The 21,187-nt window shown below is 38.6% G+C and overlaps 1 protein-coding gene across 1 annotated transcript in view; it reads right to left on the bottom strand.

Annotated features, from left to right (window-relative positions):
• The window catches only part of LOC138967796 (transient receptor potential cation channel subfamily V member 1-like), a 42,052-nt gene that overhangs the window by 6,016 nt on the left and 14,849 nt on the right, over nucleotides 1-21,187 (bottom strand). Inside the window, exons 9-22 of the mRNA XM_070340452.1 lie at nucleotides 20,684-20,715; nucleotides 17,435-17,526; nucleotides 13,621-13,753; nucleotides 13,112-13,189; nucleotides 12,551-12,690; nucleotides 11,969-12,144; nucleotides 11,203-11,286; nucleotides 10,696-10,838; nucleotides 8,502-8,617; nucleotides 6,747-6,948; nucleotides 5,780-5,848; nucleotides 5,004-5,024; nucleotides 1,089-1,350; nucleotides 549-621 (exon numbers count right to left, since the gene is read on the bottom strand). Coding sequence (XP_070196553.1) covers nucleotides 549-621; nucleotides 1,089-1,350; nucleotides 5,004-5,024; nucleotides 5,780-5,848; nucleotides 6,747-6,948; nucleotides 8,502-8,617; nucleotides 10,696-10,838; nucleotides 11,203-11,286; nucleotides 11,969-12,144; nucleotides 12,551-12,690; nucleotides 13,112-13,189; nucleotides 13,621-13,753; nucleotides 17,435-17,526; nucleotides 20,684-20,715 — 1,621 coding nt within the window. The remainder of the gene's footprint in view (nucleotides 1-548; nucleotides 622-1,088; nucleotides 1,351-5,003; nucleotides 5,025-5,779; nucleotides 5,849-6,746; nucleotides 6,949-8,501; nucleotides 8,618-10,695; nucleotides 10,839-11,202; nucleotides 11,287-11,968; nucleotides 12,145-12,550; nucleotides 12,691-13,111; nucleotides 13,190-13,620; nucleotides 13,754-17,434; nucleotides 17,527-20,683; nucleotides 20,716-21,187) is intronic.

A 21,187-nucleotide genomic window follows, 5' to 3' on the forward strand; every position in this document is an offset into this window, starting at 1 on the left:
ATACTGTGATATAATCTTACCATTTAATGGTTATATTGATCATCAAAGCAGTGTGACGTTATAACTGTAGAGAAGCCAGAATAAGGATTTAAGTTAGAAGTGGATGTACTGTTCTGATTTTTGCTTTAATATTGATCTTACCAATGGTACGTGTGTATGTTACTATTTACTGATGCGTTTTACGTGTTTATGTTAAGTCGTAATGCTTTAACAAATCTTTTAATACAAATGTTTAAATTTCGATAACAGGGAGGTATAGATAGATAAATGCATATATATATATTTCAAAGACAAATTCCCATCTTAATATACTCATTAAAATGAAAATAAAGTTCTTGTTTTTATTGATACTAAATGATTACTTACGTTTAAACATGTTTGTTCTGGGGTCAGAAGGTGTGATATATATATAAATAGCCATTATTAAAATTTCATGGTTTTTTTTAAGAAAGAGACAAGAGAAATAATAGTTTTACAAGTGTATTTATGCGTGTGTTTCAGAGATTACGTTAGTCAACATGCATAAGGGACTGAAAACCACGGCATACCTGTCTGTTCTTTGGGAGTCAACAGAAACAGACCCAGCCTCTTGCACCCCAGCAGTTAGACCTGCTGCTGTGCCTGAAAAAAGAGGTCCAGAACAAACTCATCAGTCCACGTGAAAATCCCATCCAATAACTGATTTATATAATAGATTCAAGAAAGTTTTACTAAACTGCAGACCTTACTTGTCAGAAGAGGAGAGAACATTGCAACTATTCACACACACACACACACACACACAAACACACAGACACACACACACAGACACACACACACATGCACGCACGCACAAACACACATACGCGCACGTACGCACACACACGCAAGCACAAACACTACTTCTCTCTCTCCCTCTCTCCCTTCCTGATCTGCCTCTGTTCCTTAATGGTCTCTCCCTTACTGTTTTCTCTGTTTCTCAGCCTCTCTCTCTCTCTCTCTCTCTCTCTCTCTCTCTCTCTCTCTCTCTCTCTCTCTCTCTCTCCCCCCCTCCCCTTCAACCATAGTATCTCTATTTCACACCTTCAACAATATTAAGACAACCCTACCTGTTGCAGCAGCAGTAGAAGGAGACACCACCTGTCTGAGCATGGTCTGCAGACTGTCCATGTCTCTCCTGTACGTCTCCATAAAGTCTTCCTGCTTCACGTGCAATTCTCGCAATTCCTCGTGCAACACCGAGACCTCGTTCTCAAACTTCTCCGCTGTCACCATTGTCCTCCCACCTCTGAAGGATCCTCCCGAGCCCCCTGGTCCACCTCCCGGCCTTCCTCCGCCCCCTCCTCCTCCACCACCGCCTCCTGTTGAGGACTGTTGAAGCGACAGACACATTGGTATGTTAGTATTAATATACTAGAAATTTAAAACAAGCTGTCAAATTATTGATTTAGAATATAGTAAACCTGGTAACTGTTGTTTATCTTAAAAAAAACCACAAACAACTTTGATAGTGTAATCATATTTACAAGATCGCTTACGACTAAAATTCTTTCTCCCATTGACCTTTCTGACTAATATGTAATTTCTTTCACTGTGTTAAAATGCAAAAATAGATCGGTATTAAAATGCATCGTCAACTTTTGTGTTCCATTTTTTGGGGGCACTGGATGTTACTTGGAACTGACGTGCGAACAGGCACGCAAGTACACGCAAGTACGGATGCACACACATCCATACTAACAGGTAAGACAAACTAACCTATGTCACTGATAAACATAATGCAGAATCAAATTATCTCTAGATCTGCCATTCTCTCTGAGTTAAGATGACGTTTTTGCCACTGTCCAGACAACAACAAAAAGAAAAAATGTTTAAACTGAATTCAAGAACTCTCGTTTGTGTCATTTTTACATTTAGTCAAGTTTTGACTAAATGTTTTAACGTAGGGGGGGAATCGAGACGAGGGTGTGGTGTATGTGTGTGTGTGCGTGTGTGTGTGTGTGTGTAGAGCGATTCAGACTAAACTACTGGGCCGATCTTAATGAAATTTGACATGAGAGTTCCTGGGTAAGATATCCCCGGACGTTTTTTCATTTTTTCCGATAAATACCTTTGATGACGTCATATCCGGCTTTTTGTAAAAGTTGAGGCGGCACTGTCACACCCTCATTTTTCAATTAAATTGATTGAAATTTTGGCCAAGCAATCTTCGACGAAGGCCGGGGTTTGGTATTGCATTTCAGCTTGGTGGCTTAAAAACTAATGAGTGAGTTTGGTCATTAAAAATCGGAAACTTGTAATTAAAATTATTTTTTTATTAAACGATCCAAAGACAATTTCATCTTATTCTTCGTCATTTTCTGATTCCAAAAACATATACATATGTTATATTTGGATTAAAAACAATCTCTGAAAATTAAAAATATTAAAATTATGATCAAAATTAAATTTCCGAAATCGATTTAAAAACTATTTCATCTTATTCCTTGTCGGTTCCTGATTCCAAAAACATATAGATATGATATGTTTGGATTAAAAACACGCTCAGAAAGTTAAAACGAAGAGAGGTACAGTAAAGCGTGCTATGAAGCACAGCGCAACCGCTGCCGCGCCAAACAGGCTCGTCACTTTCACTACTGCGATTTGCACTCGCGGCGGACTACGTTCAGTTTCATTCTGTGAGTTCCACAGCTTGACTAAATGTAGTAATTTCGCCTTACGCGACTTGTTGTTTGTTATGAAGTTGGGTTTTTTAGTTACATTTAGTCAGGTTTTGACTAAATGTTTTAACATAGAGGGGGAATCGAGACGAGGGTCGTGGTGTATGTGTGTGTGTGTGTATGTGTGTGTGTGTGTGTCTGTCTGTCTGTCTGTCTGTCTGTGCGTGTGTGTGTATAGAGCGATTCAGACCAAACTGCTGAACCGATCTTTATGAAATTTGACATGAGAGTTCCTGGGAATGATATCCCCGGATCTTTTTGTCTTTTTTTCGATAAATACCATTTTTTGGATAAACGTCCTTGATGACGTCATATCCGGCTTTTTGTAAAAGTTGAGGCGGCACTGTCACACCCTCATTTTTCAATCAAATTGATTGAAATTTTGGCCAAGCAATCTTTGACGAAGGCCGGACTTCGGTATTGCATTTCAGCTTGGTGGCTTAAAAATTCATTGATGACTTTGGTAATTAAAAATCTGAAAATTGTAAAAAAAAAATTTTTTTTTAAAACGATCCAAATTTATGTTCATCTTATTCTTCATCATTTTCTGATTACAAAAACATATAAATATATTGTATTTGGATTAAAAACAAGCTCTGAAAATTAAAAATATAAAAATTATGATCAAAATTAAATTTTTGAAATCAATTTAAAAACACTTTCATCTTATTCTTTGTCGGTTCCTGATTCCAAAAACATATAGATATGATATGTTTGGATTAAAAACACGCTCAGAAAGTTCAAACGAAGAGAGGTACAGAAAAGCGTGCTATCCTTCTCAGCGCAACTACTACCCCGCTCTTCTTGTCAATGTCACTGCCTTTGCCACGAGCGGTGGACTGACGATGCTACGAGTATACGGTCTTGCTGAAAAATTGCATTGCGTTCAGTTTCATTCTGTGAGTTCGACAGCTTGACTAAATGTTGTATTTTCGCCTTACGCGACTTGTTGATCTTTGCCCAACATTCTTTGATCTGCTGAATGTGAAAACACGTTTTTTCAAACGAGTACCTTGCAAGTTTATCATTGTATTATAAAAGTAAAGAAAAAAGCAGATACAGAAGGCTGGGAATACTGGCGTTAAGACAACCTAAGCTGCAATAAAATGAAAGTATTATTTCTGGTAGCTTTTTCTATGTTATTAAATTGAATTATTGTACAAATATATGTATTTTCTAGATGATTTAAACAAAGGGTACCATGCACGATTTTTTTCTAATGAACACAGCAATAAAAACTAAAGAAAATGGCGTCCACATGGTTTTACTACCAATACAAAACTATGAAGAATAAACAAATAACATTGTTGTGCTTTTATGAAGAATAAACATTAAAATTAAAGTTCACAAAATGTGGAGCAACACTATCTATTTTGTTAGTAAACTTTCTTGCACGCCTTTACTATCAGCCGAATACGATCCGCCCCCTACTTCTTTTCTCAGTTTGGCCTACACTCTATCCTTAATGTCACCCGTAAGGAACTGCCATCCTTTATCAGATACATTTCTTTTGACAATGCTCAAAATATGAGTGGGAGTGGAGGTTAAGAACTGCATGACCACTCATACTGGTCAATGTTAACATTTCCGTTGCCTACAAAACAGAAAATCTGGCAAGTACAACACAATTCTTCAAAAAGGTATGGGTAAAAGCAGATGTTTATACCCTGGGCTGGTCTCTCTCTCTCTTGTTTTGATATTTGTTGTATACCAGTTCCATTGGTGTAAGTAAAGGTTAAAAAAAAAGTGATTGAAAGGACTGAATTGGCAACTTGCAACTTAACTTCAACAGTGTGTATAACTGGGATGCTTATTCTGTGATTTTATTTAAATTGAATGTTTCTATATAAAAATGTTCATAATGTTTTAGTGTTGTGTTTCTTGGCATGATGCACTGCATTTTGCATGTTCGAGATATTAAAGTGTGCTTTTAATGTTGTTTAACTCATAATCAATTCCAAGCAACCAGTGAAAATTAACGAGTATTAGAAAAACAAACTATCTGTATGTCCTTTTTTTGTACTAATAAAGTGGTATTCTGTTAATTAATAAATGAATAAATGAATCACTCAATGAATCAATCCATCTGTGCCTGGACATTTAAGTTATCCACAAATGTCTAAGTGTGTTTATATCTACAAACAGGCCTTTGCTAAGATTAGGTAATGGAATTAATCAGAATAAGCTGTTATTTCAAGATAAAGAAAACCAGAATGATTAGCAAGGAAAAGGAAGAAAGATACATCTTCTTGGTTAATATTGCATGATCCGTACTAATGAATGTTCATGCTACAAAATGTCAACCTTTTTGTCCTCAGGACCCAGCTGAAAGACGAATGTTAAAATGTGTTAAATTCCATAGATAAACAACAAAGTAAGATATGATTCTGTTATGAGAGTGTGAGTAGGAAAGTGATAGAGAGATAGAAAGAGAAAAACACATAGACAGAGAGAGAGAGAGAGAGAGAGAGAGAGAGAGAGAGAGAGAGAGAGAGAGAGAGAGAGAGAGAGACAGAGACATAGACAGAGTCAGCGTGTCTGTGGTGATAAGTGTCCCTTTAATCAGTCAAAGTTTGGCATTCTGGTGACAATAAGACCACACCTGTTAAATACGTCGTTTGTTTGCAGTCGTAATCTATTTTATGTACTTACATAATACGAATTTTTCAATTCTCAAGCCAGTCACTTGTTTTTAGTATTGAACCGTTGCAAGTTTATCATCTTATACACAGCATTATAAAACAAAGGTAATATAAAGTTAAATAAATGGAAACAGTTCCAAAGAATGATACATTTGTAATGTGAATGCTTCGCATTTTCAGATAGAATATTCTGGATCTTTATACAAAAGAATCATACATGGGGAAAATGTTAGCCAGAACACAATGGAAGAATAAATGAGAGCTGTTACAGTCACACGATTTCTGAAATGAAAAACATACATCTACATCGTTTGACAAAATGATTTTCTTTACAATCAGTCTCGCCCTTTTGAGTGACTTTTCTTCCACTGAAAAACTATCGCAATTCTGTTAAGTAAGTTGACAACCAAATGCAATGAAAATCAGCTTTATTCTTACCAGGACACTGGCTGACGACGAATCACCAAACTGGTCCTTAAAGTGCTCTGTGAAGTCGTCCAGTTTATCCTGAAAAAGAAATACGAACAGTAAACTCAATTACATTTCATGTTAAATAACAAGCTTTTCAAACTCAAAATCCAATCCATGCACTCACACCCATGCAGCTCTACATCCCTACAGTCTAACCAAGTTGAAAATGGTTGTTTATCTCCCGTTAAGTCTATACTATACATAAGTTGATCCATTACATCCATACATCTATCTACATCTCCTCCACCCACCAGCTAGCATCTGCTGAAGGGACATTAAACTCCAAAAACCAACCAACCAACCAACCACCCACCAACTCTATCCAACTATCAATCTATTCATACAATCGAGCCTTTACCTTGACGTGGAAGGTGAAACTCTTCAAGTTCTCTTCTCTGCTATGTGTGATATCCCATTCAATAAAATAAATACCATTCCATCCTTCCCTCCCTTCCACTATCAACCCGCTCCTCCCTCCTTTCAGCCATCAAAATATTCTCCTTCACCTAAGTATGCACGGTGACCTTCTTCAAATCTAATTCCCCGTTCTGAGTGAGATCTCAATTAATGCAACTCGGCCCGTTCACTACACATCCGATCCCATCCAGTCCTATCCATCCATCCACCCATGACATTTCTCCTAACCTTTATATGGAAGGTGACCTTAAAATCTTCCCCACTCTGATTGAGATCTAAATTAATGCAAACTCGACCCATTCAACTTAACCAACATATCCTATTCATCCATCCACTCATCCAAGCATACAAAATGTATCCTCCTCATCTTAATCTGGAAGGTGACCTTCTTCAAATCTTCCCCGCTCTGAGTGAGATCTCATTCAATGCAAATTAATCGACCTATTCATTAACCAAAGCATCCGATCCCATTCAGTCCTATCCATCCATTCAACCATGAATAAAATATCCTCCTCACCTTAATCTGGAAGGTGACCTTCTTCAGGTCGGCTTCCCCGGTCTGTGTAAGATCGTCGTCGTAATAATCCTGGAGAGGCGAGCATGTGTCCTCAATGTAATCAAAGAATTTCTTCTTGCGTTTGGCAGAGATTCCTTCCCAGATGTTCAGAATGGTGATGGCTTTCTGCATAACTGAGTTTGCTTGAGCATTGTCGTAAACTCTGTGAGAGACATTGAGTGGATTAATGATGAGTGTTATAAAGATCGGGACTGCATTTCACAAACTATACTCTTCAAAAAAAGTTAAGGACCGGTCATGAAATGTTTACAATCTTTAAAATATTCGCCAAAAATCAAGGGTTTGACAATTTCATTGAAACGTCACTCTTTTCAAGGGTATATGTCACAAACTATATGAATGTTCAGGGCTTACTTTAGGAGAGAGTTCCTCCTTAGAAGTTCAACCTTTAAACAAACAAGAAGGGCAAAGCCCATACGACTTACATGCTTGACCTTGACCGTTACATGACCTTGACCTTCAGGGTCAAGGTCAAATAACTAAACCTAGCAATGACATCATACACTAAGAACTGCTTTACACATTTTTCCTACCAAAATACATGTGACCTTGACCCAAGGTCAAGGTCATCCAAGATCATGCAACACAAAGCTGTTAATTCAAGACATAGGAAGTACAATGGTGCTTATTGGCTCTTTCTACCATGAGATATGGTCACTTTTAGTGGTTCACTACCTTATTTTGGTCACATTTCATAAGGGTCAAAGTGACCTTGACCTTGATCATATGTGACCAAATGTGTCTCATGATGAAAGCATAACATGTGCCCCACATAATTTTTAAGTTTGAAACAGTTATCTTCCATAGTTCAGGGTCAAGGTCACTTCAAAATATGTATACAATCCAACTTTAAAGGACCCTTGCGACCTTGACCTTGAAGCAAGGTCAACCAAACTGGTGTCCAAAGATAGGGCTTACATTGCCCTGTATAGCATACATAGCTAAGGTTGCCATTCTCGATAACTTCAGAAAAAAATGCGAAAATGTGAAAAATGGTCGTTTTTAAGACAACAATTACGGCCCCTGTGACCTTGAACTTGAAGTGAGGTCAAGTTGCCGCACATGTTTTTTGAGATCTTGTAACCATACACCATCAGGCCACATCAGGTGTTGATAGACTTAATAGTGTCCAAGAAATATCCAACGTTAAAGTTTTCCGGACGGACGGACGGACGCCGGGACGGACGGACGGACGGACGGACGGACGACTCGGGTGAGTACATAGACTCACTTTTGCTTCGCATGTGAGTCAAAAATTGAGGTTTGTACCTTCCTTCTCCTGTGGATGAACATGTGCACAACCACAGATCTATATCCTGGTTTGTTTTTAGGCAGAATCAGATTTCTTTTTGGAAAATCAATTATGAATATCAACACTGGTGCAAATCGAACAATCAGGCAATTGATTTTTTGCATGTGTCCCAGCAGCTAGAAGCTTGTTTTCCATGTAAAACCCGTGTGAATCTATGGTGACTTACAAGTAGCTCACTTCTGGATCTGAGAGGGGGAGGGGGGAGACCAGTATCTTTAAATAACAGCCTAATTTCCAACCTTCCTACAGCGGTTTTTTTAAGCAAATGTATTGCATCTTTGGACGCATGTGCAAGATTATATCATCTGCAATGCAGCATCTGGAATAGGACACACTTTAAATCAGCGACAGTAGCAAAATCTACAGTAATCTATGACACCCACCTTTGGAATGTGTCGGACAGGAGAGCAATGAAGAGGTTCAGGCACAGTATGGAAGACAGGAGAAACCAGGCAGCAAGGATAATGTCTGTAAAAACGTCGTCAATCTTGCTCATGTTCTGAAACAAGGAGAAAAATATAATTACAGGAATTTCCAAAGACTTTGTGGGATAAATCATTCCCTTTCTCCAAGTCAATCAGTATTAAAATGAGGTCCTGATTTGGCCTGTATTGTCCGCTGGACCCAAAAAGCAACAGGAATCAAATCAAATCAATCAGTATTAATAAACAGGGATGGCCAAATCTCACAATTTTAACTTGCCAGCCGGGCGAGTAGCTTCAAGAAAGTCAATAGCCCGGCAGAAATGTCGCCTGCCCGGTAGATACCACAGTTGATCTGCAGTGTTTATATGGCTTTAAAACTCTATATTACAACCAAATTTGTCATTGGCCGGGCGAGTTGCCAGGCGGTTTCTACTAGCCCGGCGGATTTTTTACTCGCCCCTGGTGACAAGGCGGACGATTTGGCCAGCTCTGTTACACTTGAACATATGACACATATGCTTCGTCTGCACCTCAGTTAAACTCGTACATAGATCTCGCATTCATAGACATGAGCAAAATGGTTCTGTTATACACATACAAAGACTCAATTGTCAAACTCTGCACAACTAGGTGATCTTAAAGCCATATGTACTCGATGACTATACACGCTAATTGCTTTACCAACAGCTGGAGACATGCTAAATTAAGTTCCCTGCAAAATATTGTGGTCTAGGACCCCTTCAATGTTGAGATATGTTAATTTTCATTTTGATCTGGATCGTCCTATTTATAGATTTGCCAACAGAGGTAGCGTTGACGCAACGGAAATAACTCCGCGTCTTTGTTTACATCCAAAGTTTTTGAGACTCTAAAACAAGCTGTAATGCATGTATATGGTCCGCGCATGGCGACATATCGTCATTACATGGTCTTATGGTGCGTTTGACATCGATTATGGGCAAACTTTGTAAACACGGGAGCGCGTACATATGCCTTTAATAGTGTATTTATGTTCGATTATGCTTTATGATCGTGTGTTTGTAGAAATGCAATATGGTGCCAACACAAAAATGCCCATGTTCGTGTGAAATGAAAATGGACATTAAAGTTTTTTTAGTTTTTTTTATCTTATCTTATCTTAACAAAAATTGAGCACGAGAGAAGTTTGTTCACGCTATGCCTCTTATTGTCTAAGGTACCAGAAGAATTGTTCCACACATATGAAGTAAATGTGTGTGTGTATATTGTTTTTTTCCGCTTTTTTCCCTTTGCTAATTAATCTTGGAGTTAAAAGTCCTTGAGAAAACGTCTTTCAAAACACGCACATACATATATGTATATACGCCTGCCAAACGGTTATGTGACGTGTCTATTGTGTTGGCGAAGTGTCTTGTGCTTGTCACTTCTCGCTTTCAGCCCTCACCGCTGGCTAGCACCGTCTGTCCTTTTTAGGACAACGCGAAAAGAGAGCAGAATGCGTCAGTCTCTCCTGCCAGTATAATAACCTCTCCACAACAAGCCCTATGTAGTGCCTCCATCGCGGCGACAGGCGTAAACTGGGTACCGCAAGGACCCAGGCTAGACTACAAGGACTCGGAGGAGGTTGGCCCCTAGACGTGCGGCATGCAGGCCCACCGGTGTGTGGAAACGCCCTGCTGCCCACGAACCAACCCCCAGCTATGGGTCAAATAGCCGGGCAGGATAGGCTCGTCAACCCTGGCAGGCAGCTATCCTAAGAGAAGACCACTCTGAATTCAAAACGAGGGTAGAGGAGGCTCATCATCCATGGAAGGAAACTCGTCTAGGAGAAGGAAAACTCCGAAATGAAACCCACGCAGTCCCTCGAAGACGGAACGGCACTGGCCTTTTTTAGGCGGGGAGCAGACCGGGTGCCTACGCTACTTTCGACAAATGGTTGTGTCATCAACGAATATATATACAAATGGCTAAACAATCTCTTTTCTTAACATCATCTTTCTCTTTTTGTTGTTGTTGTCTGCTGTTGTAACTAATATTTTAACAGCTAAGCTTCATACGCATTTCATGTCAAAGACGAATAAAGACTTATTTTTTTACTGTTGTTGTCAAAGACACAAAACTCTCGCTTGTATCCGTTTCCTCGCAGAATAACACGTAAAGTCCCCCAACTCACATCGTAATCGTAGTCGTCAACGAGCGTGAGTCGGAGGAGACTGAAGATGAGCTGGCCGGGATACTGATAGCCGCTGACCACCACTTCTGTGCCATCAACCTGGCTTTTCTTGGTCCCTCCATACACCATCCAGAACACCGCCACTGTAAAAAGAAACCACACTTGAAAATGAAGCCGAGCTACAATTCTTATTAACTCATAACCATAAACCACCAATAACATGTTGCATTTGCTGAACATTCAAAATACAATCCATATCGGTTTTTGTTGTTGTTGCAGAACGGTGAGAATTTTGAGATTCGTTATTGTGATGATTCACACTGGCAAAAGATGGAGAGAGAGAGCTAGAGGAAGGGGAGAGAGAGAGAGAGAGAGAGAGAGAGAGAGAGAGAGAGAGAGAGAGAGAGAGAGAGAGAGAGAGAGAGCTAGAGGAAAGAGAGAGAGAGAGAGATAGAGAGAGAGAGATAGAGAGAGAGAGAGAGAGAGATCCACAGTTAAAGTACTCACTAAAGGGAAGGTAGAACTCCATGTACAAAAAGAGGAAGCGAGCGCAGTCCTTCATCATATGACCCAGCATCACAATGAATGGCCCTGCACAACACAATCAAATATTATTAGAAGTTAATAAATCACATCCTGGGCCAGGGTTGCTACACAAGAGGATTTTTTCTAAAATACAGTCTCACTCTCACTCCCGCTCCCCGCTCTCCCCCCAACCCCATCACAAAACCCCTGTGTCGGAACGTGAATATTGCATCTTATTCGTCTCACACACAAAAGTTAAAACAAATGTTTTTTTATGAACGTCCCTAAAAATGCCGATGTAGAAACAATGGTCGTTGCCTTTGTGGAAGCAATGGAAGCAGATGCACTTTAAAATTCACATTTATATCTATTCATCATTCCCTCAGAAACAAAATTATTTCCCAACACTATTTCCAAACAGTGAACCACATTTGACCACTGGCATGAAAATCCCCCTCTACATGCCCGTTTAAAGAAAACGTGCATATTCTAACCATATTTGTCTCCCTAAGAGAAACAGGCAGAGTATTCTGCAAAGGCACATGAGCAGGAGTTATTCAGCAGCCTCAACCAGATCAGCAATAATTGCAGAATCCAATGAACTATCTCAGTTATCCTACACACTGTGTTTGATCTTTCCGAGCAGAGCAAAGGCACAAGTGATTATCATCAGCCTCATCCAGATAATCCTCAATGACAGAATCCAAGGAACCATCTCTATTTCTCTACACACTGTATTTGGTCTTACCCAGCTGAGTAAAGGCACGGGCGTTTTTCATGAGTCGCAGCCAGAGCAGGATAATGGTGACGGCCATGAAACGGATGTGAGTTCGAGCCAGCGTTTCCGAGTGATGGGCGACATCGACGACGTGTGTGATGATGTCAACGAGCAGTAGGATGTAGCATGTCCAATCAAAAATATTCCTGTGGATAAGAAATATAAGATATTTTAAGTTATGTCTTACATGGTAACTGACATGACATAAACAAAAGTGTCCTGGCCTGACTGCGATAACATTAAGCAGGTTACCTGAAGTTAGTCCTGGTTGGTGAAATTAGTCACATGATGAACTAAAATGGTGATAAAAGACTTCATCTCAACCATGAGCAATACACTAGCAATATTCTTGAATACATTCAATAAATATTTTGCACAGCGTAATAATGAGCATCCCATAATTCATTGCTTCTATATTAGGCAAAACAGACATATTGGTGTTCCCGTAGTTCAAGATTAAGTTGAAGCAGCTATAAAATCGGTTGTTGAACTACTGATTTAGTACGTGAGTCATTAAGGCTTTGCCTCATATCGTTTGGTACACTGACTCACCACATGTCATTGAAGTATTTTGGACTGAGGCCGTCCAGGTTATCCAGCTCGGTCTTCAGGTAGTCTTCTTCTTCTGGCCAGCGGGGATGGCAGAACCGCATGTCCTCTTGTATGGCTTTTTCGCGCCAGTCCTCCCATTGCTGTGCACAGTTAAACAAACCTGTATAATCTAACAATTTATTTTAGCTTATACAATCATGCTCATTCACACATTCAACCGCACACATACACAGATCTTAAAAATCATGACTTGTCAATGTGACAGGGAGACTACCGTCGCCCTTCACAGCAGGCTCTGCAGAGTTGTTGTCCTTTGAGTGCGAGCTATTTATAGCTCGCCGGTTAGACACCTGTGGGTTGTAGAGTTCTGTTTGTGATGGGGTCTGGTGGCTTCTCTCTCTCTGTATGTTCTTGGTTTTCTTAGCACAACCAAAACAGTTTTATAGGGCTGAGAAATTAGCTCTAAAATTCTCAATCCTCCAAAGGTGATTGTTGTGTTTCGGCGCACGGTTACATCAAGAAAAACAAAGGACAGAAATAAATAAAAGAGCGGGAATTCACCTTGTGGCTTCGCTTGGACCTCACAAACTCCATGACTTCTTCTATTATTTGCCAGGCAGTGGCCCCCACGGCAATGACCTGAAAATAAGAGGGTTGGAACATAATGTTATGTAATGGTTCGCCCGGGTGACTAAAGCTAGGATCCTTCTATCCTAGAAGCTAAACAGCATTAGGGCCACATATGCTTAGATTTGATTTTGTGCATGGGTTCATGCGGGTGTGCTTACTTTTGCACGTGTGTGTGTGTGCGCGTTTGTGTGCGTTTGTGTGTGTGTGCGCGCGTGTATGTGTGTGTACGTGTGTGTGTGTACGTGTGTGTGATGTTCAAACACACATATTCTAACAGTTTTTGTATCTCGGTCGATGTCTTCACAATTAAACGCGCAGACATTCATATGTCCGTATGTCACTTTACATCTTTGTTATAATTATTTTCAAAGATCCTGAGTATCCTTTTTGTATGAACAGAGTATTTGCTATCGGAAAATGTGTGCAGGGGATCAGCATACCCAGAGAAGCATCCTGTACCAGTCATCAGGGAAGCTGTACGAGTGACGCTGGTCGTATTCCACCAGAATGCCAATCAGTGTCCACACCAAGATGTACAGAAAGTTGATTCCAAGGTTCCAAAGGGCCCAGAACCTAGGGTAATAAGTATTGTTCAGAAATATTCATCAGCAGTACACAAAGGTCACTCTCTTATTGAACAAATTTAAGAAAAAGAATTAAGGTAAAGAGCCGAAGTTTTCAAGACAATTAGCTGAGAGTCATACACAGACATAATGATTATTCAAGGGGCAAATTCTTTCTGAAAAACACAAGAGGAACAGACACCAAAAGTACTAACTGTCAAAAATAAAAGAATTTAACTGAGACTTATGCACAAAAATATAAATATACAAAAGTATTGAACTTATTCTCAGTCAGTGTTTAGTCGGTTCTTATTTACTGGTTATAAATAGTCCTAGACTATAAATGGGCTTGAGATTTCATAGGACAACTTCGTATTTGCAGACCTGTTTACCCCAAAAACTTGACAAGAGTAAAGGTCAAGCCAAAAATAGTAATCTCATGACCAAATAGTAACCCAGGAGTTACAAATGCCAACATTAGCAATATAAATCTACGTTGAAGCACGTTTGGAAATCGTAATCCGGATTCAAACGGAGTATTTTTTTCCAAAATCCTACATAAAATTGTAATAAATTACTCCAAAATAGTAAGAATAAACAGGTCTGTGTTTGGTGAACTCAGAACTAAAGATTCGATACAATATAATCAGGCTAAATGTTTTGAAAGGAAATCAAATATAAAGTTAAAATATGAAGTTATTTTCATGCTCTAAGCTTAAGATGCCAAAAGATTAGTTAAAATCACTCGATTGGTATATATATACAATTTCGACTTCGGTTAGTACATGTACTATACGTTTAGTTCTCCTACTCCTAATTGAATGTAAATGACGAATGCAGTATTGTTAATGTTGTTATTGTTACTACTGCTACTACCTAACTGTCACCTTAAAATGTAAAAAAAAAAAAAAGAAGTAATATTGATGTCAACAACACTCTTTTTAAAGAGTGGTCCTTAATTGAGCCCGAAGCCGACTTCGCGAAGTCTTTTTTTGTACCGAAAACTCACTGCTAAAGCTCTGTGCGGCCAGCTTCGCGAAGTCGACTTCGCCCAGTTAACCCCTTCACTGCCCACCCCGTATGCAATACGTGGTCATTTTCTGTTTATCGTACGCCCATAACCGTATCTCATACGTGGGATTTGTGTCAACAACATTTCAGGACATTTCTGAAAACTAAATGGGAGGTAACCACTGTCCAAGTACTTGTAGGGGTTCTAAACAGAGTTCTTTCCCATAGACCATTCGGATAAGTTACTACCACTGTGGCAGTGAAGGGGTTAAGGACAGGCTTTACTGTGGACTCTTAAAAACAAAGCCCAAGAAGGTGGACCTGGTGCCATAACTTTGATGTGCAATTTTAGCATAACCAGTCCTGTCCCACTTTAAAAAAACAACTTATGTCAACTACAAATTACACGCGTCTGTTTGAGTTTTTCTCCCTTTAAATGTGCTTTGAAAGATTTTAATCAATAACAACGATAACAGATTTGGGCTGAAGTGATATTCAGACTTAATGCCTTTTCTATTTATTTATTTATTTGGTGTTTAACGTCGTTTTCAACCACGAAGGTTATATCGCGACGAATGCCTTTTCTGCAGAACAAGAAGAGATATAAGTTTACTTTAACAAACAAAATAGTCGCTTTCACAAAGTGTCAGACAAATAAAAAAAATAAAAGCTAGGGGTAAGTAATCAGACTGTGCTGAAGTGAGTGAACGATTATCATATCTGTAAATAGTTCTTATAAACTCATCAACCTTGTTATGGGGAAATTTATGTTACATTCTTTTTGTCTTAGAGCACACCATTTTAAGAGACAGTGCAACGTCTATTTACTTGTTATACATTGTCTATACAAAAAAACTAGTTAGAACAAGTCAAAACTAAAAAGAAGAAATTGAGCAAATGAGAAAACTTTGAAATAAAGATATTGAAAACCACAGGAGACAGTTGAAACAAACAAACAACAGAAACGACTTCAGAAAAAAAGCAACATAATAAAACACAAAACAAAACATACAAGAACATTTATTTGCATGCATGATAAGAGAAATCAGGAATTGATAATTGATAAATAAATAAATAAATAAATGAACACATACACAAAAGATTGATAAGATGAATTAAAAACAAGTCGCGTAAGGCGAAAATACAATATTTAGTCAAGTAGCTGCCATTTTTCAGCAAGACCGTATACTCGTAGCATCGTCAGTCCACCGCTCATGGGAAAGGCAGTGAAATTGACAAGAAGAGCGGGGTAGTAGTTGCGCTAAGAAGGATAGCACGCTTTTCTGTACCTCTCTTTGTTTTAACTTTCTGAGCGTGTTTTTAATCCAAACATATCATATCTATATGTTTTTGGAATCAGGAACCGACAAGGAATAAGATGAAAGTATTTTTAAATTGATTTGGACAATTTAATTTTGATAATAATTTTTATATATTTAATTTTCAGAGCTTGTTTTTAATCCGAATATAACATATTTATATGTTTTTGGAATCAGCAAATGATGGAGAATAAGATAAACGTAAATTTGGATCGTTTTATAAATTTTTATTTTTTTTTACAATTTTCAGATTTTTAATGACCAAAGTCATAAATTAATTTTTAAGCCACCAAGCTGAAATGCAATACCGAACCCCGGGCTTCGTCGAAGAATACTTGACCAAAATTTGAACCAATTTGGTTGAAAAATGAGGGCGTGACAGTGCCGCCTCAACTTTCACGAAAAGCCGGATATGACGTCATCAAAGACATTTATCAAAAAAATGAAAAAAACGTATGGGGATTTCATACCCAGGAACTCTCATGTCAAATTTCATAAAGATCGGTCCAGTAGTTTAGTCTGAATCGCTCTACACACACACACACACACACAGACACACAGACACACACACACACGCACATACACCACGACCCTCGTTTCGATTCCCCTCGATGTTAAAATATTTAGTCAAAACTTGACTAAATATAAAAAAAGACGAATGAAAAGATGAATAACTAAATCAATCAATTAACAAATAAATGAATATATTATACAAAGGTGAATTGCAAAACAAATGGAGTCGCAAAAACAGAAATAGATAAAAAAAAAAATAAAAAAATTAAAGGACAAAAACATGGAATAAAAGGAATTTTCCTTGATAAAGAACAAATTCAGTCACTTTCATCAATCGTAACAGTATAACCAAACCAGTTTACCAAAATATCTGCCTGATTCAGCTATTTACTTTTTTCTGTAAACATAAATCTGGTTGTCCGAGCCCAAATTGTTAAATAAGAATCTATTGAGATTAATTTATTTTGTCCTCTAACGCCCATTGATAAAAAGACACACACACAAGCAAGGACTTTAGTAATGCATTTCTTTTTCTGTTCTGCTGCCCTCTTCAAATCTCCTTTGACCCCCCCCCCCCCCCCACCATCCTCTTAAGACCAATCTATAGCCGTTTCATATTTTCTGTTCAAATGATCAATGAATGTAACTGCCGTACATCTTAAAATTCCTCCTCATTTGAGACCTGATATTCTCAGATTTTCGGTGGACGTAGATAGGAATTTTCCCACAAAGAAAAATAAAGAAAGAAAAAAGAGGATTTTTAAAATTTTTATGTACAAGCTTTTTTATCATCTTACAAGGAAATTAAACTTGTTTGCAACAGTGTGCTGAAAAGATAGCAAACTGACCTGCCAAACGCTATCCACATTTCATGCTGTAGGCGTCTCATTGTAGGGTGCAAGAGCAGGTCATACTGCTTAAAGGTTACGGCAACGCCCAGCTGTTAAAGAGCACACAGATTTACTCTTACATCATGCTGTTAGGTTAGAATGATGGTAGATACTTGAACCTGTTAGAGAGCACATATATTTAGAATTCACATCATGATGTTTGACATGGTAGATGCACAATTCTTTGTCAATTAATTGTTTTTTTTACCAAAACAAGTTTTTTCTCTCTCTTTTCTTTTATCTTTAGATTTTTTATACCTTCGTTTTCTTTGAAGGCAATGATGGACGTGGTTCTATGTTTTAACTGTTCAACTGCCACTTTTATGCCCGACATACTTTTTTTTGAAAGTTTTGAGGCAACAAATTGATACCGCAGAGCACACACAAATCTACCAAAGAATTGTGCATCACTTGAGAGTTATTTTCTTTGCCGTCGAACCACTGTGTAGGAGTATGAACACCTATGTTCGCATCAGGTGGAAACAGAACTACTCATGTCAACACCATAAAACAGAAGGGAGAAATACAATATCAACACTGAACACTGGACACATTATGCAAGCACATTTTAACTCCAGTAACCTAATTTTTATGTGCAGCATACGCTTCAAACGGCAGATATTTGGAAGTCTTTTCTTGTCGATTCGTTTCATACCCTTTTTTTCACCAAAGCAAAAACATCTCGACAAACTCTCGATGACTCCCTAGTATTCTTTTGATTTCAAAATACTCGAGTACATTATAATTTTGGGTTCTCTATGCTGTACACATTTTACTAATACGCTACTTTCAAGCAAAGCTTACGGCATGTACATACTATACTGCATTAATTTGAGACAAAGATTTATTCAAAAGTTAAATCTATGATTAAAAGCAATGAGACAACGGCAAATGTAATAAAATGATAATACGCCGACAATCTTGACATTTTACTAGCATACTCAGCATGCCATATGTAGCTTAAAGTCTTCAAAAACAAGACTTTGTACCACAAAATTGTTTGTTTGAATCTAACAATTCCCTCGTAGTTTTAACAGCGTCTCCATACCACCAAAAATAGAACTGCTTAAACTTCTCTACTGTGCTTCTCTCTTGGTGTCATTCAAAGAGGGATTTCTATTTGGAGGAAAACAAAGGAAATTCAATGTTTCAATCCTATTTAAACTCTTAACCCAGGGTGATATTGATACAATAGATTAGAAGATGCACACACTTGCTTTAATGGAATTTATAACTGATTAATGCAATCAGTGCTAAAATGTTTACATAAAAGGTTCCACTCGTGCAAATCGTACTTTTGTCAACAGTAGTATATGAAATGCTCAAAGACACGTTACAATGAAAGGTTCTAATGGTGCAAATTAGGATGTTGTCAAAGGTAGTTTTCAGTAGTAGTTATCCAATGTTGTTAGACTGATTAATAACTACAGAGGCAGTTACACAGAATAAACAATAATCGGACACCAAACCAACTGTCCATGCACCGGAGGACGTGTTAAAACTGCATTTTCTTTGGTATTACCTCCCAAACATGTTCCATTGAACGTCAAGCAATCGTGTCATTGTCTCATTCATGAGAATGTCAAACTGACGAAACTGCACTGCCACTTGATGCTAGACACAGAAAATGTCCAGACATGCCATTATTCAGGGACATTTATCATCGAGGACTGTTCTTTAACGAGACGATCACACATATAATTGGGTGTACATGTGTGACATTTTTTGCTGGAAGTGAACAATACAATGTATATCACAAGCCAACGCAACGACCAAACAATATTCTTCTGCGTTCGTAGGCTGCAACTCCCACCTGCACCTGTGCCGCTGTGGGCAGGAGTGGGGTTTTAAGTGTCCAGCCGTTTTCCCCCGCCAGTTTGGAAGTGTTTCTGGACCCCACCAAACTCCAACATAAATGACAGGGTCTTTTCCGTGTGTACTTAGCATTGCGCTTGCTTGTACCAAAGAAAGGGCATAGGGCACTAGTAGGTCTGCTTATAAATAAATTGACCTTGACGACCGGACTAATCTCAACCCTATACCACCAGGCTCAGCTTGAACATGGAAGGCCAAAGTCTTTGCAAGTAGGCTATTGTGCCCCTATACCAACAACCACAACCACAACCACAACCACAACCACAACCACAACCACAACTACAACAACAATGGTGTTTGTGCCTGTGATGATATAAAATGTAAAAGGTCCAAATCGCCCGTTGGCCAAATAAATTAAGGTATAGATTATACTGAATCTTTGAGTTGCAAAGAAGTGTGCATGCAAATGGTTAACATTGTTGAAAATCCCAAAGTGAACGTGTCTACTTTAAACCACACGTGGGCAACAGTTCTGGCAAAACACATAATAAAGAAGTTCTGCCATTCTTTGTGCGTGAATATCTTTAAATCTGCGAAAAGGATGCGAACCACTAAAATGGCCAAAATATTATGAAACGGAAAACTTACTCCTTGAAAGAATTAAAGAATAATGCAAAGTTGTCTCTTTCGTTGGTGAATGAAAACGTATTCTAACGCATTCATTGTTGAGGAAAACAAAAAAATGAATGCCAAAAATGCACAGAGCATTGATCTGTCCTCTAAACCAGAGGAAAGAAACCGAAAAGTGCTCTTACGCAGAAAAAAACCCTTAAATATGCACTTTGGTCATAGACGGGCGCAGTGGCCTAGTGAATAAGACATGGGCCTCCTAATCGTAAGGTCGTGAGTTCGAATCCCGGCCGCGGCCGCCTGGTGGGTTAAGGGTGGAGATTTTTTCGATCTCCAAGGTCAACTAATGTGCAGACCTGCTATTGCCTTATCCTCCTTCGCGTGTACACACAAGCACAAGACCAAGTGCGCACGGAAAAGATCCTGTAATCCATGTCAGAGTTCGGTGGGTTATAGAAACACGAAAATACCCAACATGCGTCCCCCGAAAGCGGTGTATGGCTGCCTCAATGGCGGGGTAAAAACGGTCATACACGCGTAAAAGCCGTGGGAGTTTCCGCCCAAACTTTGGTCATAAAAAACATCATTTGGACCACACAATGCCAGCATGAGAATATACATGTGTACTTCCCCAAAAGTGTAAACGCGTTGCATATATACGTCAATACGCACCTGTGACCTGTGTACAAAGGTTTCATGATAATGTGCAGTCATGCATAAATGGCACACTAATTGTTAATAAGTCCACAATAAAGTACTCACTGGAGTCTGACTTCTGCCCGTTGGATCCAGTTCTGAAAATAAACAAACATATTTTAAGTAAGCCTTACTGAATATTTAACTGAAATTTTGATCTTCGATAAACAAACAAATGAACAAACATAACTGCTCATGTTTTTTCTCTAACAAACAAGAAACAAACAAGAAGAGCAAAAGCTCATACGACTCACGTTTTCCATATATAGGTAATATGAATCAGACACACATTATCTGCTGCTGATGCTCCAAACACATTCAAGAAAGTTATCATTTAAATGTAATGGATCCAAACTCGATCCTCTTGCGACCTTACAATTTTACCAGGATAAACCAGACTTATGTCTAATTGTCATCAAACCCTGAAAGTCTGTGAAGTTTCAAAGATCTAGCATCAAAATCAAAGAAAGTGATTGTTGTTCAATATCTTACCCAAACGTAACCCCACTGTGATCTTGAAATTTGTCAAGGGTCAACAACATTTGAGTCACACCTGGAGGTCATTAAACC

Source organism: Littorina saxatilis, linkage group LG5 (genome assembly GCF_037325665.1).
Source record: "Littorina saxatilis isolate snail1 linkage group LG5, US_GU_Lsax_2.0, whole genome shotgun sequence".
NCBI lineage: Eukaryota > Metazoa > Mollusca > Gastropoda > Littorinimorpha > Littorinidae > Littorina > Littorina saxatilis.